At 41.3% G+C, this 26,184-nt stretch overlaps 1 protein-coding gene across 2 annotated transcripts in view; it reads right to left on the bottom strand.

Moving 5' to 3' along the window:
• The window catches only part of col2a1b (collagen, type II, alpha 1b), a 62,323-nt gene extending 36,385 nt beyond the window's left edge, over nucleotides 1–25,938 (bottom strand). Inside the window, exons 1-11 of one of the 2 annotated variants that reach the window (XM_076989581.1) lie at nucleotides 25,661–25,938; nucleotides 22,283–22,489; nucleotides 20,695–20,711; nucleotides 20,093–20,125; nucleotides 19,079–19,111; nucleotides 18,900–18,953; nucleotides 5,594–5,695; nucleotides 4,551–4,628; nucleotides 3,065–3,109; nucleotides 2,189–2,242; nucleotides 1,608–1,661 (exon numbers count right to left, since the gene is read on the bottom strand). In XM_076989581.1, the coding sequence (XP_076845696.1) occupies nucleotides 1,608–1,661; nucleotides 2,189–2,242; nucleotides 3,065–3,109; nucleotides 4,551–4,628; nucleotides 5,594–5,695; nucleotides 18,900–18,953; nucleotides 19,079–19,111; nucleotides 20,093–20,125; nucleotides 20,695–20,711; nucleotides 22,283–22,489; nucleotides 25,661–25,754 (771 nt within the window). In that variant the 5' untranslated portion in view covers nucleotides 25,755–25,938. The remainder of the gene's footprint in view (nucleotides 1–1,607; nucleotides 1,662–2,188; nucleotides 2,243–3,064; nucleotides 3,110–4,550; nucleotides 4,629–5,593; nucleotides 5,696–18,899; nucleotides 18,954–19,078; nucleotides 19,112–20,092; nucleotides 20,126–20,694; nucleotides 20,712–22,282; nucleotides 22,490–25,660) is intronic. The other variant, XM_076989665.1, reaches the window with a different exon arrangement.
• Nucleotides 25,939–26,184: the final 246 nt, after the last annotated feature.

The raw sequence follows: 26,184 nt of genomic DNA, 5'->3' as shown, positions 1-26,184 counted from the left end.
TAAAGTTTGTGTAATCATTTTGCACTAGTTCAGCAAAGTAAAGGTTAGCACATAAGCAATCTAGATAATTGATTGATAATGTATATAGATAATAATGTATATAGCCGTAACCCAGGGCTCTCAAGTTTTGGATTCATGTCAGAGTGTGAGAGTTGTTGAGGGGGGGGGACGGGGGCGTTAAGTGTTGTGGTTGAGCGGGGTGTTGGTGTGGCGAATGTGAGTTGTTGAGCGAAAATGAGTTGTTGAGCGGGGGGGTGGGGGGGGGGGTGGCGAACGTGAGTTGTTGAGCGGGGATGGGGGGGTTGTATATCGCGATCGATCGCCAGTGGAGGGCGACATAGATATGGATCGGAGGTAAATAAACTAGATTTTTTTTTCTCGCCGTGTGAAATCGGAAGTGTGGCGTGTGAGCGTGTGAAGACGGTCAAATGCGTGTGTCACACACTCAATGCGTGAGACTTGAGAGCCTTGCCGTAACCTGTGGTTCACCAGTATTTATTTCTACAACCCAGCTAACATCAGTTTGTAAATAGATGTTAGTTAAGCTAGGTCAAGTCACAATTAGCTGTTAGTTAAACTAGTTTAAGTGTTAGTTACACTAGGTCAAGTCACAATTAGCTCATAGTTAAACTAGTTCAAGTCACAATTAGCTGTCAGTTACACTAGGTCAAGTCACAATTAGCTCATAGTTAAACCAGTTCAAGTCACAATTAGCTGTCAGTTACACTAGGTCAAGTCACAATTAGCTGTTAGTTAAACTTGTTCACGTCACAATCAGCTGTTAGTTAAGCTAGGTCAAGTCACATCCGCACATGTGTAAGGTCACATGGTGGATGTCTTTATTTCAGCTGGCCACAGGAGCAAGCAGACACACCTCTGAAGGAAATGGATGACATATTTAGGAGGTCGGACATAATTAGGACCAACACTCATGAGTCTTTCAATAATCTAGTTCTTAAATCACATGTGCCTTTAGGCATCCAGATGTCCCCTGACATGTGTTGTGATACATCCAAACATGATTTAAACACTTCAGATCAAGAGAAGCAGATCAAAGACAACAAAGAACAAAGATTATACGATTACATATCAGGGCAAAAATAGTTTGATTACAGCAACAGTAGTCTGGTCACTCAGCCAATTCAGCGAACCACTTTGGAATAGATTAACAATGTTATTTTTTTTTCAGTGGTATGAGCTCATTCAGTATACATGAGTGAGTTGATTCAGTGAGCTGATTCAGTGCAGAAATTGCATCAGGAAGTTTTGAAAGAAAGAGTGGGTGGTTAGAAAAGTGCAGCTGGTGATGACATTAATGGCTGAAACAGGATGCAGACATTTTAGTTAGAACAGAGAGAAAAGACAAAGACAGGCTTATGTAATTAAAAGAAAGGGTGAAAAAGTTTAGAAATGTTACACTGTAGCCTACCTGATAATGTTGAAGTGTTAGTGTTTTGTAAATGATTTTGAGAAATCAAACCTGATGCACATCTTTGTAGCTCATACAGTGATCCTCTTTAAGACTAGATGACAATTATTCTGGTCTACTTGTGTAATTTCTTATCCATAGTGTCACTGATATATTCACATGTAATAGAAGCACTTACATCCTCTCCAGGTTTGCCGGAGGGACCAGGGGGACCACGAGGCCCCATAGGGCCCTATTAGACACATGAAGAAGAAGGTGCACAGTAAATACACAACATCTGTTCTAATCATATTTACTAGAAAAATGTAAGGGAAGGAATAAAAGTAGACATTAGAATGGTAAAAGTAATTGAAAAGGTTACAGAAATAAAACTGTTAAAAACATTAATAGAACTACTTTATTTCTACATTTTTCTTACCCAGTTTTCATTTATATATTTTATTTGAAACGAAATACAAAATAATAAACTCTCATGTGTACATGTCCTACCTTTATTCCTTTCTGACAGCTTAGAGGGAATGTGTAAAAGGTTTAAGAGTGACCAGGCAGGACACGGTGACTGACATGGGGAATCATTTACCTAATGACATTGCATGTTGGGATAGTCACTATTTAAGGTTTTAATTTGAAATGAATGTAACTATTTTATTGAATGATGTTTATTACAGGTCTGTCAGAGCACCATGGGAGTAGCGCTCTGATCACATCCCAAACAAGAGAAGGAAGGTCAGCCGTGTGAAGGGTTTATGAGATACTTACAGAGCCACCAGGTTCACCAGATTCTCCAGGGTTACCTTGGAAACCCTGTGGGCCCTACATAGGGAAAAGGAGGCAATAAATCTCTTTTCCTCAAAATATCTCTCTCTCTCTCTCGTGTGTGTGTGTTTGTGTGGCTTAACTTTATCTTTAATCAGTACCATATACATGTTGAACCTAGGTGGTTGTCGCATACATTTTGCTGTCTTCAAAACTCTTTAACTGACTGGCTTCTTTTTGCTATGTTAAATGTGGGCTACATTCCACTTGAAGATATGTCTGGGGTTGAGTTCCCTGTTTGAGGGTCTCCTAAAATCAGAACCAAGTTCAGACAAGTCAGACAGCAACACCTGCCACTTAGAGCAATATCCCATAGAGGCTTAAAATGGGTGCCAGGAGGTAATGGGGAGGTGGTAATGTGTGTGTGTGTGTGTGTGTGTGTGTGTGTGTGTGTGTGTGTGTGTGCGCGCGTGTGTGTGTGTACATAAGAGTAAGTATGCATAAAAAATTGCTGCATTTACATTCCATTGTAAAAAGAAAAAAGCCCTGGAGCTGCAGATATGTAAACCCTTAAATTCAGAGAGAGGGAGAAAGAGAGAGAGAGAGAGAGAGAAAGAGAGAGAGAGAGAGAGAGAGAGAGAGAGAGAGTGTGTGTGTGTGTGTAGATGGGGGAGGTAAAGAGGTAAATTATTATTTACATTGATACCCATGAAACATTTAATTTAAGTTACAGATATATTCTGTAATGCAATCTCTGACAGCAACGTCTCCATTAATGTGGCAGGAAGGACAGTGGTGAGCTGTACTGATTCCACAGTGACCAGTGTGTTGTGCTTGTGCTGCAGAGCTGATTAGAACATAAGCCTCACATGTACTTACAGGTTGTCCATTTGGGCCAGGTGGTCCTCTGGGACCCATAGGGCCCTAGAAAAAATATACATAAGAAACAAAATTGGATGCTAAAATAAATTATATGTTATATATGTATATAGTTGATATAATTCTAATGAATCTAATCTGGGCTAAACTAAACGCACAAATAGAAAATAAAAAAACATCTAATTTACACCAATGACAAAAATAGTGATTGAAGACAAAAATATCAGAATCTTGCTATCTTTCTCTCAGACTACTAAAAGTATGTCAAAATCTCTTAGCTTTTTAGCTTTTCGATCAGAATTCATCTTATTATACTATTCCATGTCTGGCTCTTTTATTGCACGCACATCAAAATAACCTGAAGTTGTAGATACTAATCAAGAATGTTTTACATTCTTGTAAACTGGACATCATCAGCCCCACACCCAATCACTAGTACTGATTCATAATTCTTCTACCCTAGTTAACCATCCAGGCTGTGTAAAAAAAAAACTTCAATTGTGGTCATTGCTTTGAGTGTAATAGCTGAATCCATGGTAATAATTATTTTCCTTTATATACACCAGGGGTAATCAATTAAATCTTTCCGCGGTCCATTTTTGGCAGATAGCTCAGACCTTAGGTCCGGGTCCGCGGTGGCGAACGAAAGTTGTTGAGCGGGGGGGGGGGGGGCGAACGTGTGGTTTCGAACGTAACACTCAAATGGCTGGTGAACGTAACACTCGTCTGAAAATAAATTCTCCGGTTTAAAATATAGTCTCGCGTTAAAAATTTTTTGGCATTTGGGTCCGTATCCAGTTAATCAGGAATGTGATTGGGTCCGGACAGGACGGCGTTCGGGTCCGGATCCGGACCGCGGTCCGCCATTTGGTGATACCTGATATACACTATGCCTATTTAGACTAATGCATTCAGAGATTTGTGTGCATGTTTTTCTAACAGAAATTCTGAGCCACAGCCAAAGAAAACACCCAACTCAGGAGGATGTTGACCTAGTTAGACAGTAGTAAAAGTCTTCCACTCAGCCGATGGCCATCCACCCATAGTGGGGTGAGGCACACTCTTACAGAAACGCTGCCCCAATGTGCATAAGCATAATACACGTGTTTATGTTTCTAAATGAAAACGCACTGTGGATTGAATGGAAATAGACTGTGTGTGTGAGGAGTGTTCAAATCCTTTTATGACGATTCAAAATCATAATAAGTGTTTAATCATTATGGTAAAAATAGTATGTGAGTGATCAACCAATGTGTGCTACAATGTTATAGAGGGTAGCATCAAAAAAGGTTTAGTCAATAATTATCAATAATCAATAAATGTCAATGATCAGCAAATGAAACACTTTACACACTGCAGCATGTGTCACAGCCTGAGCTGTTTGCCATGGTTATATACTGTAACCATGGTTATATACTGTAATCATGGTTATATACTGTAACCATGGTTATATACTGTAATCATGCTCCGCTTCCTCTGTTCTCACCATGGGGCCTTGCATTACACCCATTTGTGCACCTCCAGATTTCTCATCAAACCCTCCAGCCATCTGTGATGCAAAGTTCTGCAGAAAAGAGAGGTTAAAGTTTAAACGTTAAAATTAAAGTTAGAAATGCTATGCTAATTCTTACTTTAAAATCCAAATGATTATAGTAGCGCCCTCTAGTACTTAATAAAAACAAGATAAAAGGAGATAGAACATAACAATCTAACACGTAAGGAGTTTAAGGGATTTTGATAGCACTGTATATAGGTGACAATTTTCATTTTTCTTCATTACTACAGTGTCTGCTGTCTCTTCCCTTTCAGTAAAATAACAACTTTAAATAAATAAATAAAACAATAAATTAATAAAAACAAATGCAAATGTTTATCTATTGGAAAATGTTTATCTTGATTAAAAACAATGGATATAACTTCAAAATGCAAGGACATTGTTAATTACAAAACATGCAGTCTTAGATGTGGCTGTCCAGCTTTCCTTAAACTTGAGAAAAGGCCCATTATATCCAACAGTCAAAAGTGTAAAAGACAGTGGTGAGAGACCCTGCTCAGAGACCCTGTTATATGACTCGGGGAAAGTAAGAGGCCCATGAGACGTGTTTTCATTTCACGGCCACAAAGGAAGCCCTTGTGTTCACTTAATGTTAGTTCACTTCCTTCCTCCACATTTACTCCCTCTGCCACAACTCCGCCCCCTTTGCTTTCTTCCTCTTCAAGTCTGTCTTTAATCTTTTGATATCTCTCACTCACCCTGATTTCCCCCACATTTTTCATGCATACATCAGAGGAATTCCATATTTGTTGTTACTCATTCCTTATTTTGTCTGTCTTTTATCAATATATTTACAGTTTACATAGGTTCTTGCTCCCTAAATACTACTCAAGTAAGATGTTTTTAAACAGGCCGTAAGTGCCTAATTCCTTGAGGTTTCATCTGGAAGCTTTCTCCATACACTGAGGTAGTCATGATAATAGCTTGTCTGTAAATGGTGCACAAATGAAGAACTACTTCAAGCATATCCTCACCCCCCCAAGGCCTGGTGGGCCGTTAGGTCCTGGGGGTCCCGGAGGACCAGGGTTTCCAGGTGTGCCAGGCTCACCATCTCTGCCTCGAGGTCCAGGGCTCCCCTACAGTTAGACAAGGGAAAATTAAGTCAAAGACATAAGAGTGAGACAATAATTATTGATTGTGAGAGAGTGTCAATGTTATAATAACAACAATAATAATAATTAATCCATTAATCCAGTCATGGCCTAGTGGTAGGGAACTGGTCTTGTGACTGGAGGGTCATGAGTTTGATTCCCAGACCTGAGGCCATGTCTGAGGTGCCCTTGAGCAAGGCACCTAAGTGCTCCCCGGGCTAGGGCTAGGACTGCCCACCGCTCTGGGGACGTGTGATCCACAGCCCCCTAGTAATCACTAGTGTGTGTGTGTGTGTCCTAACTGCACAGATGGGTTAAAAGCGGAGGACAATTTTCAATTGCGGTGTAAAAATCACAATTGACAAAATATGGCACATTTAATTTTTTTTACATTTATTTAATAGTATTTGTCTAGAAAATATGATAATTTTCTAGACATCCATTTGCATATAAAAGACATCCACATCAAGCACATTAATCCTATGTTCAAGATGCCTGCATCTGTTATGATGAAATAAATAAAAACAAAAAACCCAAAATAGTTTGATGTGTTTCACATGCATATGTTCTACAAATGATTGTGTTGAGAAACAGTAACATTTGTTTTTAAAGCATATAGGAACTTGAAGCCAGCCATTACTACATACTGGATAGTTATATTGATATATTGCATGTATTATTTCAGGTAAAGATAAAACATCAGGCAACGTTTGCCTAATGACCTGTAGCAATTAGATAAGTTAAATGACTGGAGAAAGAACTAGTGTTGGATGACTGGAGTAATGACTGGTGTTGGATGACTGGAGTAATGACTGGTGTTGGATGACTGGAGTAATAACTGGTGTTGGATGATTGGAGTAATAACTGGTGATGGATGACTGGAGTAATAACTGGTGTTGGATGACTGGAGTAATGACTGATGATGGATGACTGGGGTAATAACTGGTGATGGGTGACTGGAGTAATAACTGGTGTTTGATGACTGGAGTAATGACTGATGATGGATGACTGGAGTAATAACTGGTGATGGATGACTGGAGTAATAACTGATGCTGGATGACTGGAGCAATAACTGGTGTTGGATGACTGGAGTAATGACTGGTGTTGGATGACTGGAGTAATGACTGGTGTTGGATGACTGGAGTAATGACTGGTGTTGGATGACTGGAGTAATAACTGGTGTTGGATGACTGGAGTAATGACTGATGATGGATGCCTGGAGTAATAACTGCTAATGGATAAGTGTAGTAATACCTGGTGCTGGATGACTGGAGAAATAACTGGTGTTAGATGACTGGAATAATAACTGTTGATGGATGACTGGAGTAATAACGGGTGTTGGATGACTGGAGTAATAACTGGTGATGAATGACTGGAGTAATAACTGTTGATGGACAACTGGAGTAATAACTGGTGATGGACAACTGGAGTAATAACTGGTGATGGATAAGTGGAGTAATAACTGGTGATGGATTCTGGAGTAATAACTGGTGATGGATGACTGGAGTAATAACTGGTGATGGACAACTGGAGTAATAACTGGTGTTGGATAAGTGGAGTAATAACTGGTGTTGGATGACTGGAGTAATAACTGTTGATGAATGACTGGAGTAATAACTGTCGATGGATAAGTGGAGTAATAACTGCTGATGGATAAGTGTAATAACTGGTGATGGATGACTGGAGTAATAACTGGTGATGGATAAGTGTAGTAATACCTGGTGATGGATGACTGGAGTAATAGCTGGTGATGGATGACTGGAGTAATAACTGGTGTTGGATGACTGGAGTAATTACTGGTGCTGGATGACAGGAGTAATAACTGGTGTTGGATGCCTGGAGTAATGACTGGTGATGAATGACCGCAGTAATAGCTGGTGATGGATGACCGGATTAATAACTGGTGATGGATGAGTAGAGTAATAACTGCTGATGGATAAGTGGAGTAATAACTGCTGATGGATAAGTGTAGTAATTCCCAGTGTTGGATGCCTAGAGTAGTAACTGGTGATGGATGACCAGAGTAATAGCTGGTTATGGATGACCAGAGTAATAACTGGTGATGGATAAGTGGAGTAATAACTGCTGATGGATAAGTGCAGTAATAACTGCTGATGGATAGATGATGGATAAGTGGAGTAATAACTGCTGATGGATAAGTGTAGTAATACCTGGTGCTGGATGACTGGAGTAAAAACTGGTGTTGGATGACTGGAGTAATAACTGTTGATGGATGCCTGGAGTAATAACTGGTGTTGGATGACTGGAGTAATGACTGATGATGGATGACTGGAGTAATAACTGGTGATGGATGACTGGAGTAATAACTGGTGATGGACAACTGGAGTAATAACTGGTGATGGACAACTGGAGTAATAACTGGTGTTGGATAAGTGGAGTAATAACTGGTGATGGATTCTGGAGTAATAACTGGTGATGGATGACTGGAGTAATAACTGGTGATGGACAACTGGAGTAATAACTGGTGTTGGATGACTGGAGTAATAACTGGTGATGAATGACTGGAGTAATAATTGTTGATGGATAAGTGAAGTAATAACTGGTGTTGGATGACTGGAGTAATAACTGGTGATGAATGACTGGAGTAATAACTGTTGATGGATAAGTGGAGTAATAACTGCTGATGGATAAGTGTAATAACTGGTGATGGATGACTGGAGTAATAACTGGTGATGGATAAGTGTAGTAATACCTGGTGATGGATGACTGGAGTAATAGCTGGTGCTGGATGACTGGAGTAATAACTGGTGTTGGATGACTGGAGTAACAACTGGTGATGGATAAGTGGAGTAATAACTGGTGAAGAATGACTGGAATAATAACTGGTGATGGATAAGTGGAGTAATAACTGGTGTTGGATGCCTGGAGTAATGACTGGTGATGAATGACCGCAGTAATAGCTGGTGATGGATGACCAGATTAATAACTGGTGATGGATGAGTAGAGTAATAACTGCTGATGGATAAGTGGAGTAATAACTGCTGATGGATAGATGATGGATAAGTGGAGTAATAACTGCTGATGGATAAGTGTAGTGTAATTCCCAGTGTTGGATGCCTAGAGTAATAACTGGTGATGAATGACCGCAGTAATAGCTGGTGATGGATGACCGGATTAATAACTGGTGATGGATGAGTAGAGTAATAACTGCTGATGGATAAGTGGAGTAATAACTGCTGATGGATAGATGATGGATAAGTGGAGTAATAACTGCTGATGGATAAGTGTATTAATACCTGGTGCTGGATGACTGGAGTAAAAACTGGTGTTGGATGACTGGAGTAATAACTGTTGATGGATGACTGGAGTAATAACTGGTGTTGGATGACTGGAATAATAACAGGTGATGAATGACTGGAGTAATAACTGGTGTTGGATGACTGGAATAATAACAGGTGATGAATGACTGGAGTAATAACTGTTGATGGATAAGTGGAGTAATAACTGCTGATAGATAAGTGTAGTAATAACTGGTGTTGGATGCCTGGAGTAATAACTGATGATGGATGACCGGAGTAATAACTGGTGATGGATAAGTGGAGTAATAACTGCTGATGGATAAGTGGAGTAATAACTGGCGATGGATGGAGTAATAACTGGTGATGGACAACTGGAGTAATAACTGGTGTTGGATAAGTGGAGTAATAACTGGTGATGGATTCTGGAGTAATAACTGGTGATGGATGACTGGAGTAATAACTGGTGATGGATAAGTGGAGTAATAACTGGTGAAGGATGACTGTAGTAATAACTGGTGATGGATAAGTGGAGTAATAACTGCTGATAGATAAGTGTAGTAATAACTGCTGATGGATAAGTGTAATAACTGGTGATGGATGACTGGAGTAATAACTGGTGATGAATAAGTGGAGTAATAACTGCTGATGGATAGATGATTTATAAGTGGAGTAATAACTGCTGATGGATAAGTGTAGTAATTCCCAGTGTTGGATGCCTAGAGTAATAACTGGTGATGGATGACCAGAGTAATAGCTGGTGATGGATGACCAGAGTAATAACTGGTGATGGATAAGTGGAGTAATAACTGCTGATGGATAAGTGGAGTAATAACTGCTGATGGATAGATGATGGATAAGTGGAGTAATAACTGCTGATGGATAAGTGTATTAATACCTGGTGCTGGATGACTGGAGTAATAACTGTTGATGGACAACTGGAGTAATAACTGGTGATGGACAACTGGAGCAATAACTGGTGTTGGATAAGTGGAGTAATAACTGGTGATGGATGACTGGAGTAATAACTGGTGATGGACAACTGGAGTAATAACTGGTGTTGGATAATTGGAGTAATAACTGGTGATGGATTCTGGAGTAATAACTGGTGATGGATGACTGGAGTAATCACTGGCGATGGATAAGTATAGTAATACCTGGTGATGGATGACTGGAGAAATAGCTGGTGATGGATGACTGGAGTAATAACTGGTGTTGGTTGCCTGGAGTAATAACTGGTGCTGGATGACTGGAGTAAAAACTGGTGTTGGATGACTGGAGTAACAACTGGTGATGGATAAGTGGAGTAATAACTGGTGATGGATGACTGGAGTAATAACTGGTGATGGATAAGTGTAGTAATACCTGGTGATGGATGACTGGAGTAATAGCTGGTGATGGATGACTGGAGTAATAACTGGTGCTGGATTACTGGAGTAATAACTGGTGTTGGATGACTGGAGTAACAACTGGTGATGGATCAGTGGAGTAATAACTGCTGATGGATAAGTGTAGTATTAACTGGTGCTGGGTGACTGGAGTAATAGCTGGTGATGGATAAGTGGAGTAATAACTAGTGTTTGATGCCTGGAGTAATAACTGGTGATGTATAAGTAGAGTAATAACTGGTGTTGGATGACTGGAGTAATAACTGGTGTTGGATAAGTGGAGTAATAACTGGTTATGGATGATGACTGGAGTAATAACAGGTGATGGATGACTGGAGTAATAACTGCTGATGGATAAGTGGAGTAATAACTGGGGCTGGATCACTGGAGTAATAACTGGTATTGGATAACTGGAGTAATGTCTCGTGTTGGATTACTGGTGATTTTACGTACGGGTTCTCTCTGTCGCTTTGTGAAACACTGCTACATACTTGTTGTCTAATTGTTTACTAAATGACCTACGTAAACATAGTTGTGAGTCCCATTTAATCAGATGCATACCTGACAGTATCATTCAGGTGAACTGAATCAGGTAGGTGAACTGAATTTGCTAGGTGAACTGAATCAGCTAGCAAGCTGAATCAAGATAGGTCAACTGAATCAGTTAGGTTAACTGAATCAGCTAGTGAACTGAATCAGCTAGGTGAACTCAATCAGCTATGTGAACTGAATCAGCTAGGTGAATTGCTGCTCAGTGACAGTGTTGCCTGGTTCTGTGGGGAAAGATGCAGGATGGTGTCGCCTTTGGCTTTGTTCTCTGGGGGTTTGGACTTCGACTAATGTAAAGCTGCTTTGTGACAAAAGTTGTTGTAAAAAGCACTATACAAATACTTTTTAATTATGTATAAAATCTACATCTAAAAGCACCAGTTAAATTAGTCAGTATCTGTCTGCATAAGAACCCATCACACCAGCTCCTGTGTAATGTGATTACATGCATTGGCTAAGCAGAGACCAGACTAATGCTTCATTCTCTCCCTTCTTTGAAGTTGATTTTAGGTAATATTATTATTACTATTACCAACAACAACATCAGCAATAATAATAATAACTTAACACCATACATTTGCAAGATCAGTTGTATCCTAAATAGTGCAAGAATATTTTGCAAGAACCAAGAGAAATGTTCCCTATTAGTCTTGAAAAGTTGAAGGGTTACCATTCTCTTCATCTGAAGTACATTTTTTAGATTATAAACATATGCCCTTCTAAGGGAACCAAGCTTAGCTCTGTACCGTAAGGCCATATGTCCAAGCGAGGCCCTACATTACTGCTGCAACCAGGCACCACATCTTCTAAACTGGATCAAATCAGTAAAGATTTGTGTTTGTTTTTCTGGGGCTGATATTCTGTGTTACACAGAGTACTGACATATCTGTTGTTAGAGGTTCTGATTCAGGAGCAGTAGTGTATGTCCTGGTAAAGCCCCCCATGCTCAGATCAAGCTGAGCTGCAGATACAGTGCTGTGCAAATGCTGTATTGACAGGTCACTGCTGTACTGGCAGAGATCATCTGGGAACTAATGATACTTGTTTGAATGCAATTCTTCCACACCAACAACTGGACAGTAAAATGAATGTAAATGTTTATAAGGAATTAAAGTTGAATCTATAATATATATTTTTTTCAAATGACCTCATTCCACACTCAAAATACCCCACAGTGTAATTCAAATCTCATATAATTTAATACTCAATGTCAGTGTAATGTGCCAGAGGTAACATGGTACCATACAATCAAAAAAAGTAACTATTGTACTAATCAAAAAAATGTAACTATTTTTTCTTACATATTTTATTATAGTAATGCAGTTACAACTCAATTAGAGAATCTTGTTATTTCTGTTATGTAATTAAGTGTAATACAATTAAGTGTATAAGTGGATTAAATGTATAAGTTGTGTTGTACTGTGTTGCTGTCACGGTGAGGCGGCCCCCTACCGGTCGCCTCCGTCCACAGCAGCTGTTGTTGTTTGTATTGTTACGGTGTGTGCGTCCCTCAGGTGGGAGGAGCCTGTGATCCGTTTCACTTGAGGGTCGTTTGTTCGTTTATATATGTCTTGTCTTTGTACCAGTTGACCGCTGGTCATTATATCCTTAATTTGGATCTAAGTCACGGGTTTTTGGTTTGCGCACTTTCTATATTAAACCATCCTTTTTCCCTTAGACTCAGTGTGATCGCTTCCATTTTATTTCGCACACCCTGCCCGTCACAGTTGCATGTAATTTCTGCATGAATTTATTACCTACTGAATCTGAGACATGAATATATTCTGTGACCAGAGCAAAATGAGCATAAAGAAATTTTAAATATTTTATAGAACACTACATACTACATTCTACACACTAGCCTCTGCACTCAACACTGTAGCACTCTACAATCTACATTCTACACACTACACTCTACAATCAACACTGTATCACTCTACACACTACATTCTACATACTACACTCTGTAGGACACACTACATTCAACACTCTGTGCTAATACCGTTTGCTAGAATTCTGTGCACTAGTTAATGCAGGTGGACCACAGCTGTGTACTTTGAGGACCAGCAAACTCTGCAACATTTGTTTCCTTTGAAGAAACCCAAACCCTTGAGAATGCCATACTTATATGTGGCTGCTTCTACACTGACTCAAAGAGGTCAACTACATTAAGTGTTTTTTAATTATTGTGAAAGAATAACACTATTCATCCTGCCCAAAACTGCAGTGTTACAATAGCTTCACAGGAAACGACACAGTCAAAAATAAATTAAAGATTACATATATCTTATGTAAAGCTTGCATTTGTTTTAAAGCTTGCTTATATAAGGTAGGTATAGCCATAATCTAATTAACTCATGTTCTATAGTTAAATGAAAGAAACACGTTTCAGATGGATTGTGGGAAGTATGACATAATAGTAGGTTTGGACTGCAGGGTGTAATTGCACCACACGGCTTACATTAACTAGCCAGGACACCAATATGCATAATGCAATGCTGCAATATGCAATATACAGAAGCCATTTTCAAATGACTTGCACCACAAGAACACATTCTTAATAGGCATGGGTGTGGTAGTGGGGGGGAAAGTGGACCTGACTACCCAGGGCCGAGTAGGGAGAGGGGCCCAATTTTATGCTTATGTGCCTTGTTTGGATAAGTGGACTTACATACTAACAAGAACATGTCAAGCATATATTTCCTTTTCTAACAATTCTCAATAATTCTAAATTGTCACGTTGAGGACCCCGGCCCCTCCCTTTTGGGCGTGTGTTGACGTAGTCTACGTGCATCGTCTGCGTCTATGGATATCCGTGGTTATGGCATGTCGTGTGAATAATCAGTATCACCTGTGACTCGTCTCGTAATCACGTGGGGCTAATGTGGTTTGTCTATTTAATGTGCGCTCGCGCAGTGTCCTGTGCTCGTCGTTGTCTAATGTTTACACGTTCTGTATTACCGTGTATGTTCTTCGTGCGCTATATTGCGCTTTGCGTGTCAAAAGTAAAAGTGACGTGGATAGAAAGAAGGGTCTGTGTCTCGTCCTTCCCTGCTCCGCCGCACGTCACAGAACGACGAGCCTGAGACACCACAAGAATGCCAGGCTATGCCACCCGGCCGAAGAAGGCACAACGCCCCAGCAAGCGGCATCACCGCACGTCTCCCTCCCCCCAGCGCCGCGAAGCCCCGCCGACTCTGACGCAGCTCAAGAGGGATCCTGAATGCGCCTACCTGCTCTGCGCGGCTCGGGAAACGGCGATTCCCAAGTTGGCGGAGGAATACCGCCGGACAGCTGTGCAGGTGTGGCTGGAGAAGCGCCCCTCTCCCTACCGGGGGCTCTCACCCCTGCGGGTGGGTGTCCACGAGCCTGAGAGGTACCCTCCCGGTCGTAAGGAGAGAGAGAAGGAGGGGAGTTCCTCCCCGCGTCACGAGGCCACGCCCACGCTGGAAGAACTGGAGCAGGACCCGGTATGTGCTGCTCAGCTGGCCGCGGCTCGTACGTGCCAGGACCCCTGCATGGTGGAAGAGTTCTGCGAGGGCGCGGTGAGAATCTGGAGACATTTACACCTGTCTCCTTCCCGTGCCCTCTCGCCTCCGAGGGTGGAAGCCTGTGTCTCCGGCGCCACCTCATCGACCCCGGAGAGCGAGTTTGGGGAGGGGGACTCAGAGGAGGAGCAGGAGGAGAACTACCCGCCATCCGTGGGCGAAGCTCCCACCGTGGACTACAGCGGGGAGGTGGACCCGGCTCCCTCGGTCTACTCCGACCCCACTGTGGATTCTGGGGAGGGCGAAGAGGAGGAAGAGGACTACCCTCCCTCCGTGGGCTCTTCTGCAGAGGACCACGGTGAGGGCGAAGGGGACTATCCCTCCTCATTATACTCCGCTCCCACCATCGATTACGGGGAAGGTGAGGAGGACTACCCTCCGTCCGTGGGCTCTTCTGCAGAGGACCACGGTGAGGGCGAAGGGGACTATCCCTCCTCATTATACTCCGCTCCCACCATCGATTACGGGGAAGGTGAGGAGGACTACCCTCCGTCCGTGTGCTCGGGCGTGTCCGAATACACGGACAGTGAACCTTACACAGAGGAAGAGGGTAGCCCGGTGGCATCGGAACGCTCTGTAAGGACCGTCAAAGGGAGAACCAGCCCGGCGGTGAGAGCTTCCTCGGATCCATACGAGGGGAGCGCTATGGACTGCTCTCGAGGAGGGAGTTCAGCCACTCCGATGAGCTGGAGCTTGGGCAGTGAGGAGGAAGAGGAGATGGAGGCCAAGGACGAAGGCCACACTGCTCGCTCCAGAGCATGGCCGGGGAGCGACGGAGGAAGTCCCTACGACCTACCAGGAGGGGAGAACAGCCGCGCTGCGCCTGGCGCGTCTGTCGGCCGCGCTGCGCCTGGCGCGTCTGTCGGCCGCGCTGCGCCTGGCGCGTCTGTCGGCCGCGCTGCGCCTGGCGCGTCTGTCGGTCGCGCTGCGCCGGGCGCGTCCGCCGGGCGCGTCCGCCGGTCGCACTGCGCCGGGCAAGTCCGCCGGTCGCGCTGCACAGGGCACGTCCGCCAGCCGTGCTGCACCCGGCGGAGGGTTCGCAGCGAGGGCGGGAGGGGGACTGCCCACCGCAGCACCTGCAGCTCCCGACCTCTCCCCTCTCATCGCTCTCCTCCTGGCGCGTAGCCTGGCGCCTGTTACGTGTTTGTATGTCCCAGTATTTGTGAGTCTTCCCGTGTGTATACCAAACCCATTTTTCCCGTTTGTTCCTCTATGTGTTAACGTTCCTGTGTGTATGTTTGTGAACGTCCCGTTCAACCTGTCTAACGTCTTTTCCCCGGTCTTCCCAGGGAGGGTGTGCTAGGCGATTCGTGACGGACGCTTCGCCAAGGGCGGTCACCTCCCAGACGCAGGACTGAGCGCGTCGGATCCGCCCATCGTCGTGGGTTCGGGGCACTCGGTCCTGTTGGCACCCCGGGACGGGTAGTGCCCTTGGAGGGGGCGTCTGTCACGTTGAGGACCCCGGCCCCTCCCTTTTGGGCGTGTGTTGACGTAGTCTACGTGCATCGTCTGCGTCTATGGATATCCGTGGTTATGGCATGTCGTGTGAATAATCAGTATCACCTGTGACTCGTCTCGTAATCACGTGGGGCTAATGTGGTTTGTCTATTTAATGTGCGCTCGCGCAGTGTCCTGTGCTCGTTGTTGTCTAATGTTTACACGTTCTGTATTACCGTGTATGTTCTTCGTGCGCTATATTGCGCTTTGCGTGTCAAAAGTAAAAGTGACGTGGATAGAAAGAAGGGTCTGTGTCTCGTCCTTCCCTGCTCCGCCGCACATCACATAAATAGATTTTTATTATATACAGTATACTATATACTGTATTTTCAGTTCACAACGATTGACACACGTCTGTGGTATAAATGTTACCTGTAGACGCAAACATTAGCAGGATAAAAGTGTTATGAAAGATTAAGTATTATTATATTATAAGTATTATATAAGTAAGAAAGATTATATTATTCTAGTTTTTGTGTGTATTTTTTCTTTTTCTACTATCTTATGTGGTAAGCAAAGGGATATAGGATGCACTCAAACCTCCCCTTTGGGCGTGTGTATACGTAGTCCACGTGCTTTGTCTGCGTCAGTGGAACTCCGTGGTGATGGCTATGTCGTGTGAATAATGTGTCTCACCTGTGAATCGTCTCGTAATCACGTGGGGCTAATGTGGTTTGTCTATTTAATGTGCGCTCGCGCAGTGTCCTGTGCTCGTCGTTGTCTAGAGTCTACACGTTTCTGTGTGAACGTTATATGTTTCTCGTGCGCTGTTGCGCAATCTCTGTGTGGACAAATTAAAAGTGACGTCTGTAGCAAGGATTCTGTGTCTCGTCCTTCGCTCCACCCCGTTCGTCACATGTAGGCTGCTCATATAGTCTGTTCATGTAGTTTATTAACATTGTTCATATAGTCTGTTAACATTGTCTGTTCATATAGTCTGTTAAGGTCTGTTAAAAAATTCAGAATATTTTACCAGTCTGACAGCACTAGTTTTACTGTATACAATATTTAATTTTATTTCATTATAACATTTATTCTGTGATCCTAATAGGATATGGTCACACCACGGACGTAGTTTGGGGGGGGGGGGACACTTTTTCAAAAGCCGGTTTTGGTCCCCCCCAGTTTTTACAGTTAAAACCAAATATTTAAATAGCGACGAAGTCATGTCCCCCCCACTTTTTAACGGTTAAAAAACAAATAGCGACGAATCTAGCACTAGGACCATGCAGAAAACGACCGCTCCGAGCTCTGCCCCGGTAACATCCCCCCCCCGCTCAACGATTTTCGTTCGCCACCCCCGGTTGTGTCCCCCCCACTTATGAAATCAAAATTACACCCATGGGTCACACAGTAGCCCCTGACCCCTCTCTTGGGCATGTGTAGGTGTGGTCTGCGTTTGTTTATCATCCATATATGTATTTCCGATGGGTGTGGTTCAGTGTGTGTGTGTGTGTTCATCTGTCTCACTTGTGTCTTGTCAATGTAATGCCATACACACACGTGGGGCTCATTTATTTATATATGTCTGTCAATGTCATCAACGTTGCTCGTCTTTGGGAAATCCATGTAAAGTTTAAAGAGCAAACTGGGCAGCCTAGCTAGCCAATCCATCCTGCCTCCCTCACAAACGTGACAGATATATCTAGGAATATTAATGATTACAGAGAAGTTGCATGGAAAATGCATGGTCTTCTATACTGGCTGTAGCTTAAGAATTGTTAAACAGTTCTCTTGATGCCATGCCATCAAAAAGAATATGATATGAACATTTATATCTCCAAATGTCATAACTGGTACTGAGATAGAAATGAATAGAACCATTAAATCATACTCAAGCTATTGTACTGATAAAAACAGTGTTTGTGATTGACATCACTCAGGTTGTCTGCTGCACAATCTTTATGATAGGTCAAACACCTTTCTTTAAATTCATTCTTCCATTTACACCTTAAAAATATATTGCCAATATTGATTTTGATTTTAGAAGTGATTTGAGTGGTTCCTGTGTTTTTGACTAGGGTTTGTCCATAGCAGTATGTGTGGTATGTGAAAGCTACCTGCACTGATGAACTTTACCTGCCCCTGGTCACCTTTTACTTTACCTGCCCCTGGTCACCTTATTCTTTACCTTCCCCTGGTCACCTTATTCTTTACCTGCCCCTGGTCACCTTATTCTTTACCTGCCCCTGGTCACCTTATTCTTTACCTGCCTTTGGTCACCTTATTCTTTACCTGCCCTTGGTCACCTTATTCTTTACCTGCCCCTGGTCACCTTATTCTTTACCTGCCCCTGCTCACCTTATTCTTTACCTGCCCATGATCACCTTATTCTTTACCTGCTCACCTTATTCTTTACCTGCCCATGATCACCTTATTCTTTACCTGCTCCTGCTCACCTTATTCTTTACCTGCCCATGATCACCTTATTCTTTACCTGCTCACCTTATTCTTTACCTGCCCATGATCACCTTATTCTTTACCTGCTCCTGCTCACCTTATTCTTTACCTGCCCCTGCTCACCTTATTCTTTACCTGCTCCTGCTCACCTTATTCTTTACCTGCCCTTGGTCACCTTATTCTTTACCTGCCCCTGCTCACCTTATTCTATACCTGCCTTTGGTCACCTTTTTCTTTACCTGCCCCTGGCCACTTTACTATTATAGAAGATCTTCACACATACATGGGGGACTCTGAATGCCACAGTGCACTTCATCATTGGTGCTTTGATCACTCATGCGTATGATATGGGGCACAGTAATAAGATAATGAGAACAGATGAAAGGCAGTTGAACATGTCACAGCATGTCACTTCCCCTGTGCTCTTACCCCTTTACACATACATGTTCACATGATCACATGATTTCTGGGTTCAACACAATGTGAGTGGTGTAGAACGCTCTGTTGTTGTCGTGGATGCGTTTGTGTGTTTTAACACAGCTCCACTCACCTTTTCTCCTTTCTCCCCTCTATCTCCACGTGTGCCTTGCTCTCCCGGAGGCCCCTGTGTGTGCATGTGTGTTGGGAGGGAAGAGTGAGTGTTGGTAGAGACTGGGACAAGGAAAACATATTAACATATATACATGATAAGCACTGGGACTACTGCAGAATATTCTAGATGTTCGTTACCATGGGACCTGGTGGTCCTCTGGGACCCGTCACCTGTTGATAAATAAATATGAGTGAATGGGAAACCAGCTTTAAAAAAAAAGATTTTGAACATTCAACCTTCACAATAATAATGAGCCCAAACTGCAAACTACAACCTTATTCTGGTTGTCTCTGAATACACACCCCATTCCTTTGGAGATATCTAACAAATTATAACTTTTTGTGGTACTTTTTGTGGTTTTCCAATAAAATTAACTGCTACAAAACTCATTGTATTCATGGGTACACCCGCATAGGTAATAAAGTGCTATCAAAGAATTTTCATACAGCCACAACAACACTTGAATGGTAATAAAACTGTTTGCTGACTTAGAGTCCATGAGGAGTTGATTAGGATGCTTTGCCATAAATGTAGCTGCTTGTCTGTACAGGGTACTCAGTGCCAGGACAACCTTTTCCTTGCAAGATCATTACAGGACCTCTATGAAACAGTTTCCATGTAATGGAAGAGCACCAGTTGGAATGACTTCAACCTATTTTTGCTGTGAGATTTGTGCTATATGTTTAGGATGTTGCTGAACAGTGTTGACCAATGTGAACAGCATGATGTACAAAAATCACAGTTTGTTCGGTGCTCAGTAATGGACAGATTTAGACAGCATGAGTCTTGGACTACAAAAGATGAGACACAATATGTTTGAGATAAAGTTAATGTTTGCAAACATAAATGAACACCCCTCAATTAACCGTGCTTTCTGTCGTCTACTTCAAAGTGAGTTTCCAGACTGTTTGGTCTTTGGCACTTAATTGTATGTCCTATTAGCCTACAGAAGTACTGCCATACGCTTAGTGAAGAATGACACCTCCCCCACCTTCCCCAGCAAACTATTCTAATTATGAACACAGCCTGAACAAGCATACACAAATTAGTATAACACTGCAAGAACAGAGTTTGTATACACTAATATGAAACTTAGTCAGAGCCATAATGAAGTTATATATATTATGAGTTATGAGCAAGCAGAGACTTACATCTGTGATGTCTCCTGGTTCTCCTTTCTGCCCCTGTTAAGGAGCACAATCGGAACAGAAGATTACAAATGTACTTAAACATACCTCCTATTTGTGTCTTCAAATGCTAGTTTTGAAAGACACAATGCTAGTATATTTTCATGAAGTTTTCTGCATTCATGAAAATATTCATATATTCAAATTTGGACCTGAAGTCCAGACCCTTTACTGTGTTATCACCTATAGTTAAACTGACCAGTTAATGTAAGAGTATTAACCTGTTGTCACTAATAAGAAGTTAGGATGGTAAAATTGTATACCTACCACTGAAATCTCGAGTTTGGGTTAGGGTTGGCTAATTTGAATAACTGTACATCTACAGTTTACAGTTTAGTTCTGAACATCCTGAAAAGTTCAGAACTTTCATCACCTACTATAGATTTTCATTCTAAATCACCAATTCTGTGTCTGGTATCATGAAGTCATAGAACTGAGTCATCACAGACAATATATGACAGGGCTCCTGACCCCGCGATACACAAACACTGGTAAACTTTGAAAGTTAATCATAGCGTGCAGCCATATAATATCCATGCACAGACAGTAATTCTGCATGGACTCACCTTAGCACCTGGCACTCCTGTGGTTCCCACACACAAGAGAAGAGAAAGATTGTTAGACAGAGCTGATGACTGTTAGACGTCCTGCAAACACTCTTGTCAACTATCAATGTGAAGGACGCAGATGAAATGTTCATAGATCAAACTAGCCCAAGTAACTTAAATGTGCACTAATATTCCACATTACTCGTCCATCCACAGAGATTCAAAGTGGCCGGCTTCTTAATAGTGTTGTACACTTTTAACCTTTCTTTTTTGCTCTAGCATAATTTTGTGTACTTTAGTCACAAATGCATACCAGAAATACCAGACGTGAAATGGACTATGTTTCAGTAATGAGTGTGTTTCGATGTGTTGAAATAAATTAGAAAGCAGCAACAGAAAAACAGAACTGAGTAAAGCTGGTTTGCTTGGTTTCGACTATGTAAAACACAGATTTTGAACAGTACTAATGTACTAGTTTGAGAAGTAGATTAGCATGCTTTCTGAAACCTAAAGTGTCAGGTTATTTCCAGTTATTTGCCTTTCCCTAAACAGCCATCATAAATTTAAAAGGCCAATACAGAAAGAGTTAGGTGACAGCAAGTTTTGCAAAGGTGTTGTAGTGTTAAGATTATCTGTTAAATGTCTGTCACTAGCCTCGGCTTTTATGCTCATCTCCTGGTAGCTCAAACCCATCTCCTGGGGACAATCTCTGCCAGTTTGGTTAGTGGCTAGAAGCCTAACTAAATATAAATTCTTCCTTTGGAGTGAATGGAAGATGATTGCTTTAACCATTAACGTTTCTAAAATGTTTCATTACAGTGTTAAAGAAACTTCTAGATTTTGCTAAGTTTACCTATCATTTTTATTCAGATGCATGCAATGTATCCTGTCCAATGACAGACTTTCAAAAATGTAAACTTAAATAGACAAAAGGTTTCATGAATAATTCTGCACAGTGACTATTAACTGTACACTGTTAAATGTCTTATGGCATAAGTCAAATTTCACAATTGTTATACAGCAACTAAGTTTGAGATTACACTTAATTTCATATCTGTATCATAATTTTAAGACATGAATGCCAGTACTGTTTGAAAGAATCATGGAAATTCTTTGTTTTCCAGGAGATAAAGCAGAACTGTGGTGTGTGATGGTGATGAAATGCTAGGCTGCCATTTGAAGTTAGCTTTTCCATAATGACTCCCACATGTGGCCATGATACTGGGACTGGAATGGTAGCCAAACAAAAAGAAGCCAAAGTAAAGCAATGTAGGGAGAAAAGGGAAGACAGCAAGACAGCAAAATAGTGAGACAGTAAGACTGTAAGACAGCAGTTGTGCAAAATGTCTGGATTTGTTATTGTTGCTATTATTATCTTTGTTTCATTTGTTGATTTGGCAGATCAAAAAGCACCATTCAATTTCTACATAAATAACCAGGGAAAAGCATTGTTAATTTTAACATTTACTCTTAATTTTACTTTAAATTTGCTGTTAATTTTGGTGTAAATTTGCTATTAATTTTACTGGTGCTTTCTCACCTGAAATCAACTATATGAATTGTTATGTAATTTATTTATGTAAATGTGAAATAAATAAATTACAACCACTAGAAGCAGGTTGGTCAGGCGCACAGATGGGACAGCATTCTCCGAATGGGATCTCTGGTTTGGGGCAGTCCCTGAGCTCTTCACAGATGATCTCATCACACAGGACTGAGCCCGTGTCACACACACAAATGTGACATGGCTCAGGTTTCCACACATCCTTATCAAAATAGCGCTGGCCATCTTGTGTACAGCTACCTGCATCCTCTGTATGTGTCGTTCAAGAAGAGAGGAAGTACACAATTAAAGACACACAACAGGCAGTGGTCATGTTCAGATGAAATAAGGATCATAACTCAATGTTCTGCATATAGCTGTGGATACAAGTAGATTTTTATCATTAAATATTTCTACTTTTTAATTATCACAAATTATTACAAATGCTACAAATACTACAAATTATAAATTTTTTAAATAAAAATGAAATACTTAAAACATAACATAAAAATGCAAAAAATAAGTACATTTACCAGAATAGGGAACACCACAGACAAAACAGTTTTCGAATTACAATCCAGTTCCTTGATTTATGAAGTGCATTTCAAAGGTACACCACAAGATGGCAGTATAAAATTAGATTCATGTACCCGCCCTTATTAAAGCATCTCTTGAATTGATAATGAGGAATCCTGATCATGACACAACCCTCAGCTGACTTCATAGACTGACAGAGTTTCAACTTTGATGTTGAAACTCAAGCAGACATCCATGAGATTAGATCATTGCACCATACAATGCATCATGTGCACTGTAGGTCTATAGCCTATTCATGAAAAATCCAACCAAAAATGATTTTTTTATACATTACATTTCTTACACATTGTTTTATCTCTCCTTACAATGTGTATACCAATTACTAATGTGAAGTCTTCTTGACATAATACCCTACTTCTCAAACAAGATTACAGAATATAAAACAATGCTGCTGTGTGCCAAAAGTCGATAATACCATGTCCAGTTGTGTTCATCACAAGTTGTCCAACTAAATTTGAGAATCTACAATTTTCCAGATACACAGGCTGACTTGTGTGATTTTCAAATAATGTATTTTTCAATAACAAACATCACTTTAAAAAAATACTCTTCATTTTTGCTAAATGCTAAAATTATGTTATTAAAATCTTCCTGCATATTAGACATACCCATCTTTAAGTGCACAGACTGGAGTTCTGTTGCCATGTAGAGGGTGTCACTACTTTAAGCACTTTGTAAGTTGCTCTGAATAAGACTATCAGCTAAATGTAAATGTTAATATACCCCATTACCGAATGGTCAGTTTATGACCACAGGACCACTGATGGTTAGATACCATTCAGGTGATAGACTGTAGTAGCTGTATGATAGTGAGTATAGCAGTGCTGTAAGTGTATTCTCCCCAGCAATATTGTTGGAGTTTATACCTGTCAATGTCACTGTTATATTATGCTGGTGTGATCAGACATGAAGAATGGTAGAACACACCATACAGCTACAGTGTCCTAATACCATGTGTCCAGAAATGGCATGCAGACACACACAGACTGTGAGGACTAGATGCTGAGGATGAGGAATTAGACATCAAAGGAAGCCTGAAGTCATTTTGTTTATCTTGCCAGTCTGGTCAGTTCCAGGTAACATATGGATCCCTGTTCCTATGAATAAGGGCTTTCTAAATACTAAAGACAAGTTCACACTTTTGCCTAGTCCAAGTATAAGGCACAGGAAACCACTGGTAAGATGCCAGTTCAAACACGTTACAGAACAGAGAATGGATAGCTTTCATTCACGTTGCTTTAGGCCTTCCTGCATGTAAAAATGTAAATAAATTAAAATAAAATATGTCATTACTTGATTTCTCTTTTCTGATTCTTAAAAACCATGATACATAAATCACAAAAGTAATTTGGTACATTTGGTTTTTACTACATTGGATGATATTTTATATATGAAACTATCAAAATTTCATCATCAAATAGATTATACTGTTATATTCTTCATCCTGTAAAACAAGTAACAGGTTGCAATGCACTCCCATGCTAATGGTCTCCATGCTTTTATTTGAGGAGGGAACTACAGTACAGATCTCCAAACTGAATCCAGGTGGTGGATGGATTTTTTCTAGCACTGTTGCCACTGTAGTGCTGGGAGAGGCCTGTCTTTCTTTGGTCCATCACTTCTAGAACTTTATGCTAATTAAAACGTGATTCAAACCCTGCTTGTGTGTGCTGTCCATGGCCAAATGGCAATAGCTAAACTAAAACTGTGCTTACTAGTCAGAAGTAATGCAGATGTTTAACCTCTTTTGGATTTCTTAGCATGCCTGAAATATTTCCCCAAGTGGCTCTTAGGAAAGAATGACTCGTATTATATCCCCAGGCTTCTCGACAACCCTAACCTGGGCTTGTGTCTTTTAGCTACTCAAATTATCCTGCTTCGCTTCCTTTTCCAAAGACACATTTATATACATTACCAAATAGGCCTACAATCTGCACACATGCTTTATTAGAAAGCCATTCTTAATAATACATGTATGACATATAACGTTTCGTCTTCAGTATGTCGACAATTCCTGTGTTCATCTGTTGACTGGGTTAGTCTAAAACATGCCTAGATTTGCCCTCACTCCAGGAATGTTAACACTTTTTTGTACATCATTAACCATAATCATTTTCTGTCTTCTTAAACTTACACTTGTACTAACTCTTAACATTTTTAAAGCTTGGAACAAATTAAGTGGAAAGATGGAGGGAGATAGATAGCAAGAGAGCAAGAGAGAGAGAGAGAGAGAGAGAGAGAGAGAGAGCGAGAGAGAGAGAGAGAGAAAGTCCGAAAAGTCGGAATTTGTCCAGTGTACCCGCAGGTGTCCAGGGCAAGCGTAGCTAAGCTTCATGAACCACCTATGTGGCATGGAATTTCTCCCAGAAGCCCCCGTTCCCCACCCCCACTAAGTTATGTCTTTGAAGACAAAAACGCCAAGTCAACTGCACATTCTTTCAGATTAACAGAAAAAGTTGTAACGAATAAAATATAAAAGATACAAAAACCACGTATGTACTCTATAGCCTCAAGAAGAAGACGCGCACGTATCCCCCGCGGCTCCCTGCATGAAGTTATTGCAAATATTCGGCAACTTGGGGATGTGGAAACACATAAAGTTTAAAAACAAACGCCTGAAACTACTGATTTACACTTCAAACACTCAAATTGGCTTTAGGTTAAAATAAAATGTAATCGTTTGGATTCGACAGAAGATTCACAAGATTTATGATTCACGTAAAGAGAACAACGCTATTGTGCTGCAAAAAATAAACAACCGTTTTGGTATTCTCTCGCGTTTCCAGCTGAGTGATGTATTTTACATAAAACGGAATATAAAAGAGCAGTAGGTAACTAACTTACGATCATTTTCTTCTTGACATTTGACAACCGCTAAAAGCACATTAAGTGCTGCCAAATATAACAGTACGGTCCTCCAATCCAGAAAGCGGTACATGTCTAAATATTAGACATTCGAGGCTTTGAGAGAGACGGTGGTACAAAAAGAGCAAACGGCGTCCTCACTGTCCAAGGGCTGGACGGTCAGATCTTGCGGATCTAAGAGGATATCCAGCCGTAGCCCTATATTCCCTTAGTCCTCCAGGTCATGCAGCGTGATTTTATGCGCGCACAACTGAACATTCAATGGACCTACGTACGTTCTCAAATATAAGCCCACCCCTACCCCCCGTAGTCCTGAAACCCGAGTCCTGTGGCCCTCCCATCCGCTCCTCAGCCATCGTTCTGCAACGGTCCACCTCTGAAGTTCGGTTAGGTTAGATCCATCTGCTTTCTTCGAGTGCTGATCTCAAATGAATTTACTTTTGTTTGAGTCTGCACTGAAACAAAAATAAAGGTCTAGCTTTAAAAAAAGAATTAATTTTACT

This window comes from Brachyhypopomus gauderio, chromosome 1 (genome assembly GCF_052324685.1).
Source record: "Brachyhypopomus gauderio isolate BG-103 chromosome 1, BGAUD_0.2, whole genome shotgun sequence".
In the NCBI taxonomy this organism is placed as follows: Eukaryota; Metazoa; Chordata; class Actinopteri; order Gymnotiformes; family Hypopomidae; genus Brachyhypopomus; species Brachyhypopomus gauderio.
This window is presented reverse-complemented; position numbering and strand designations above follow the sequence as displayed.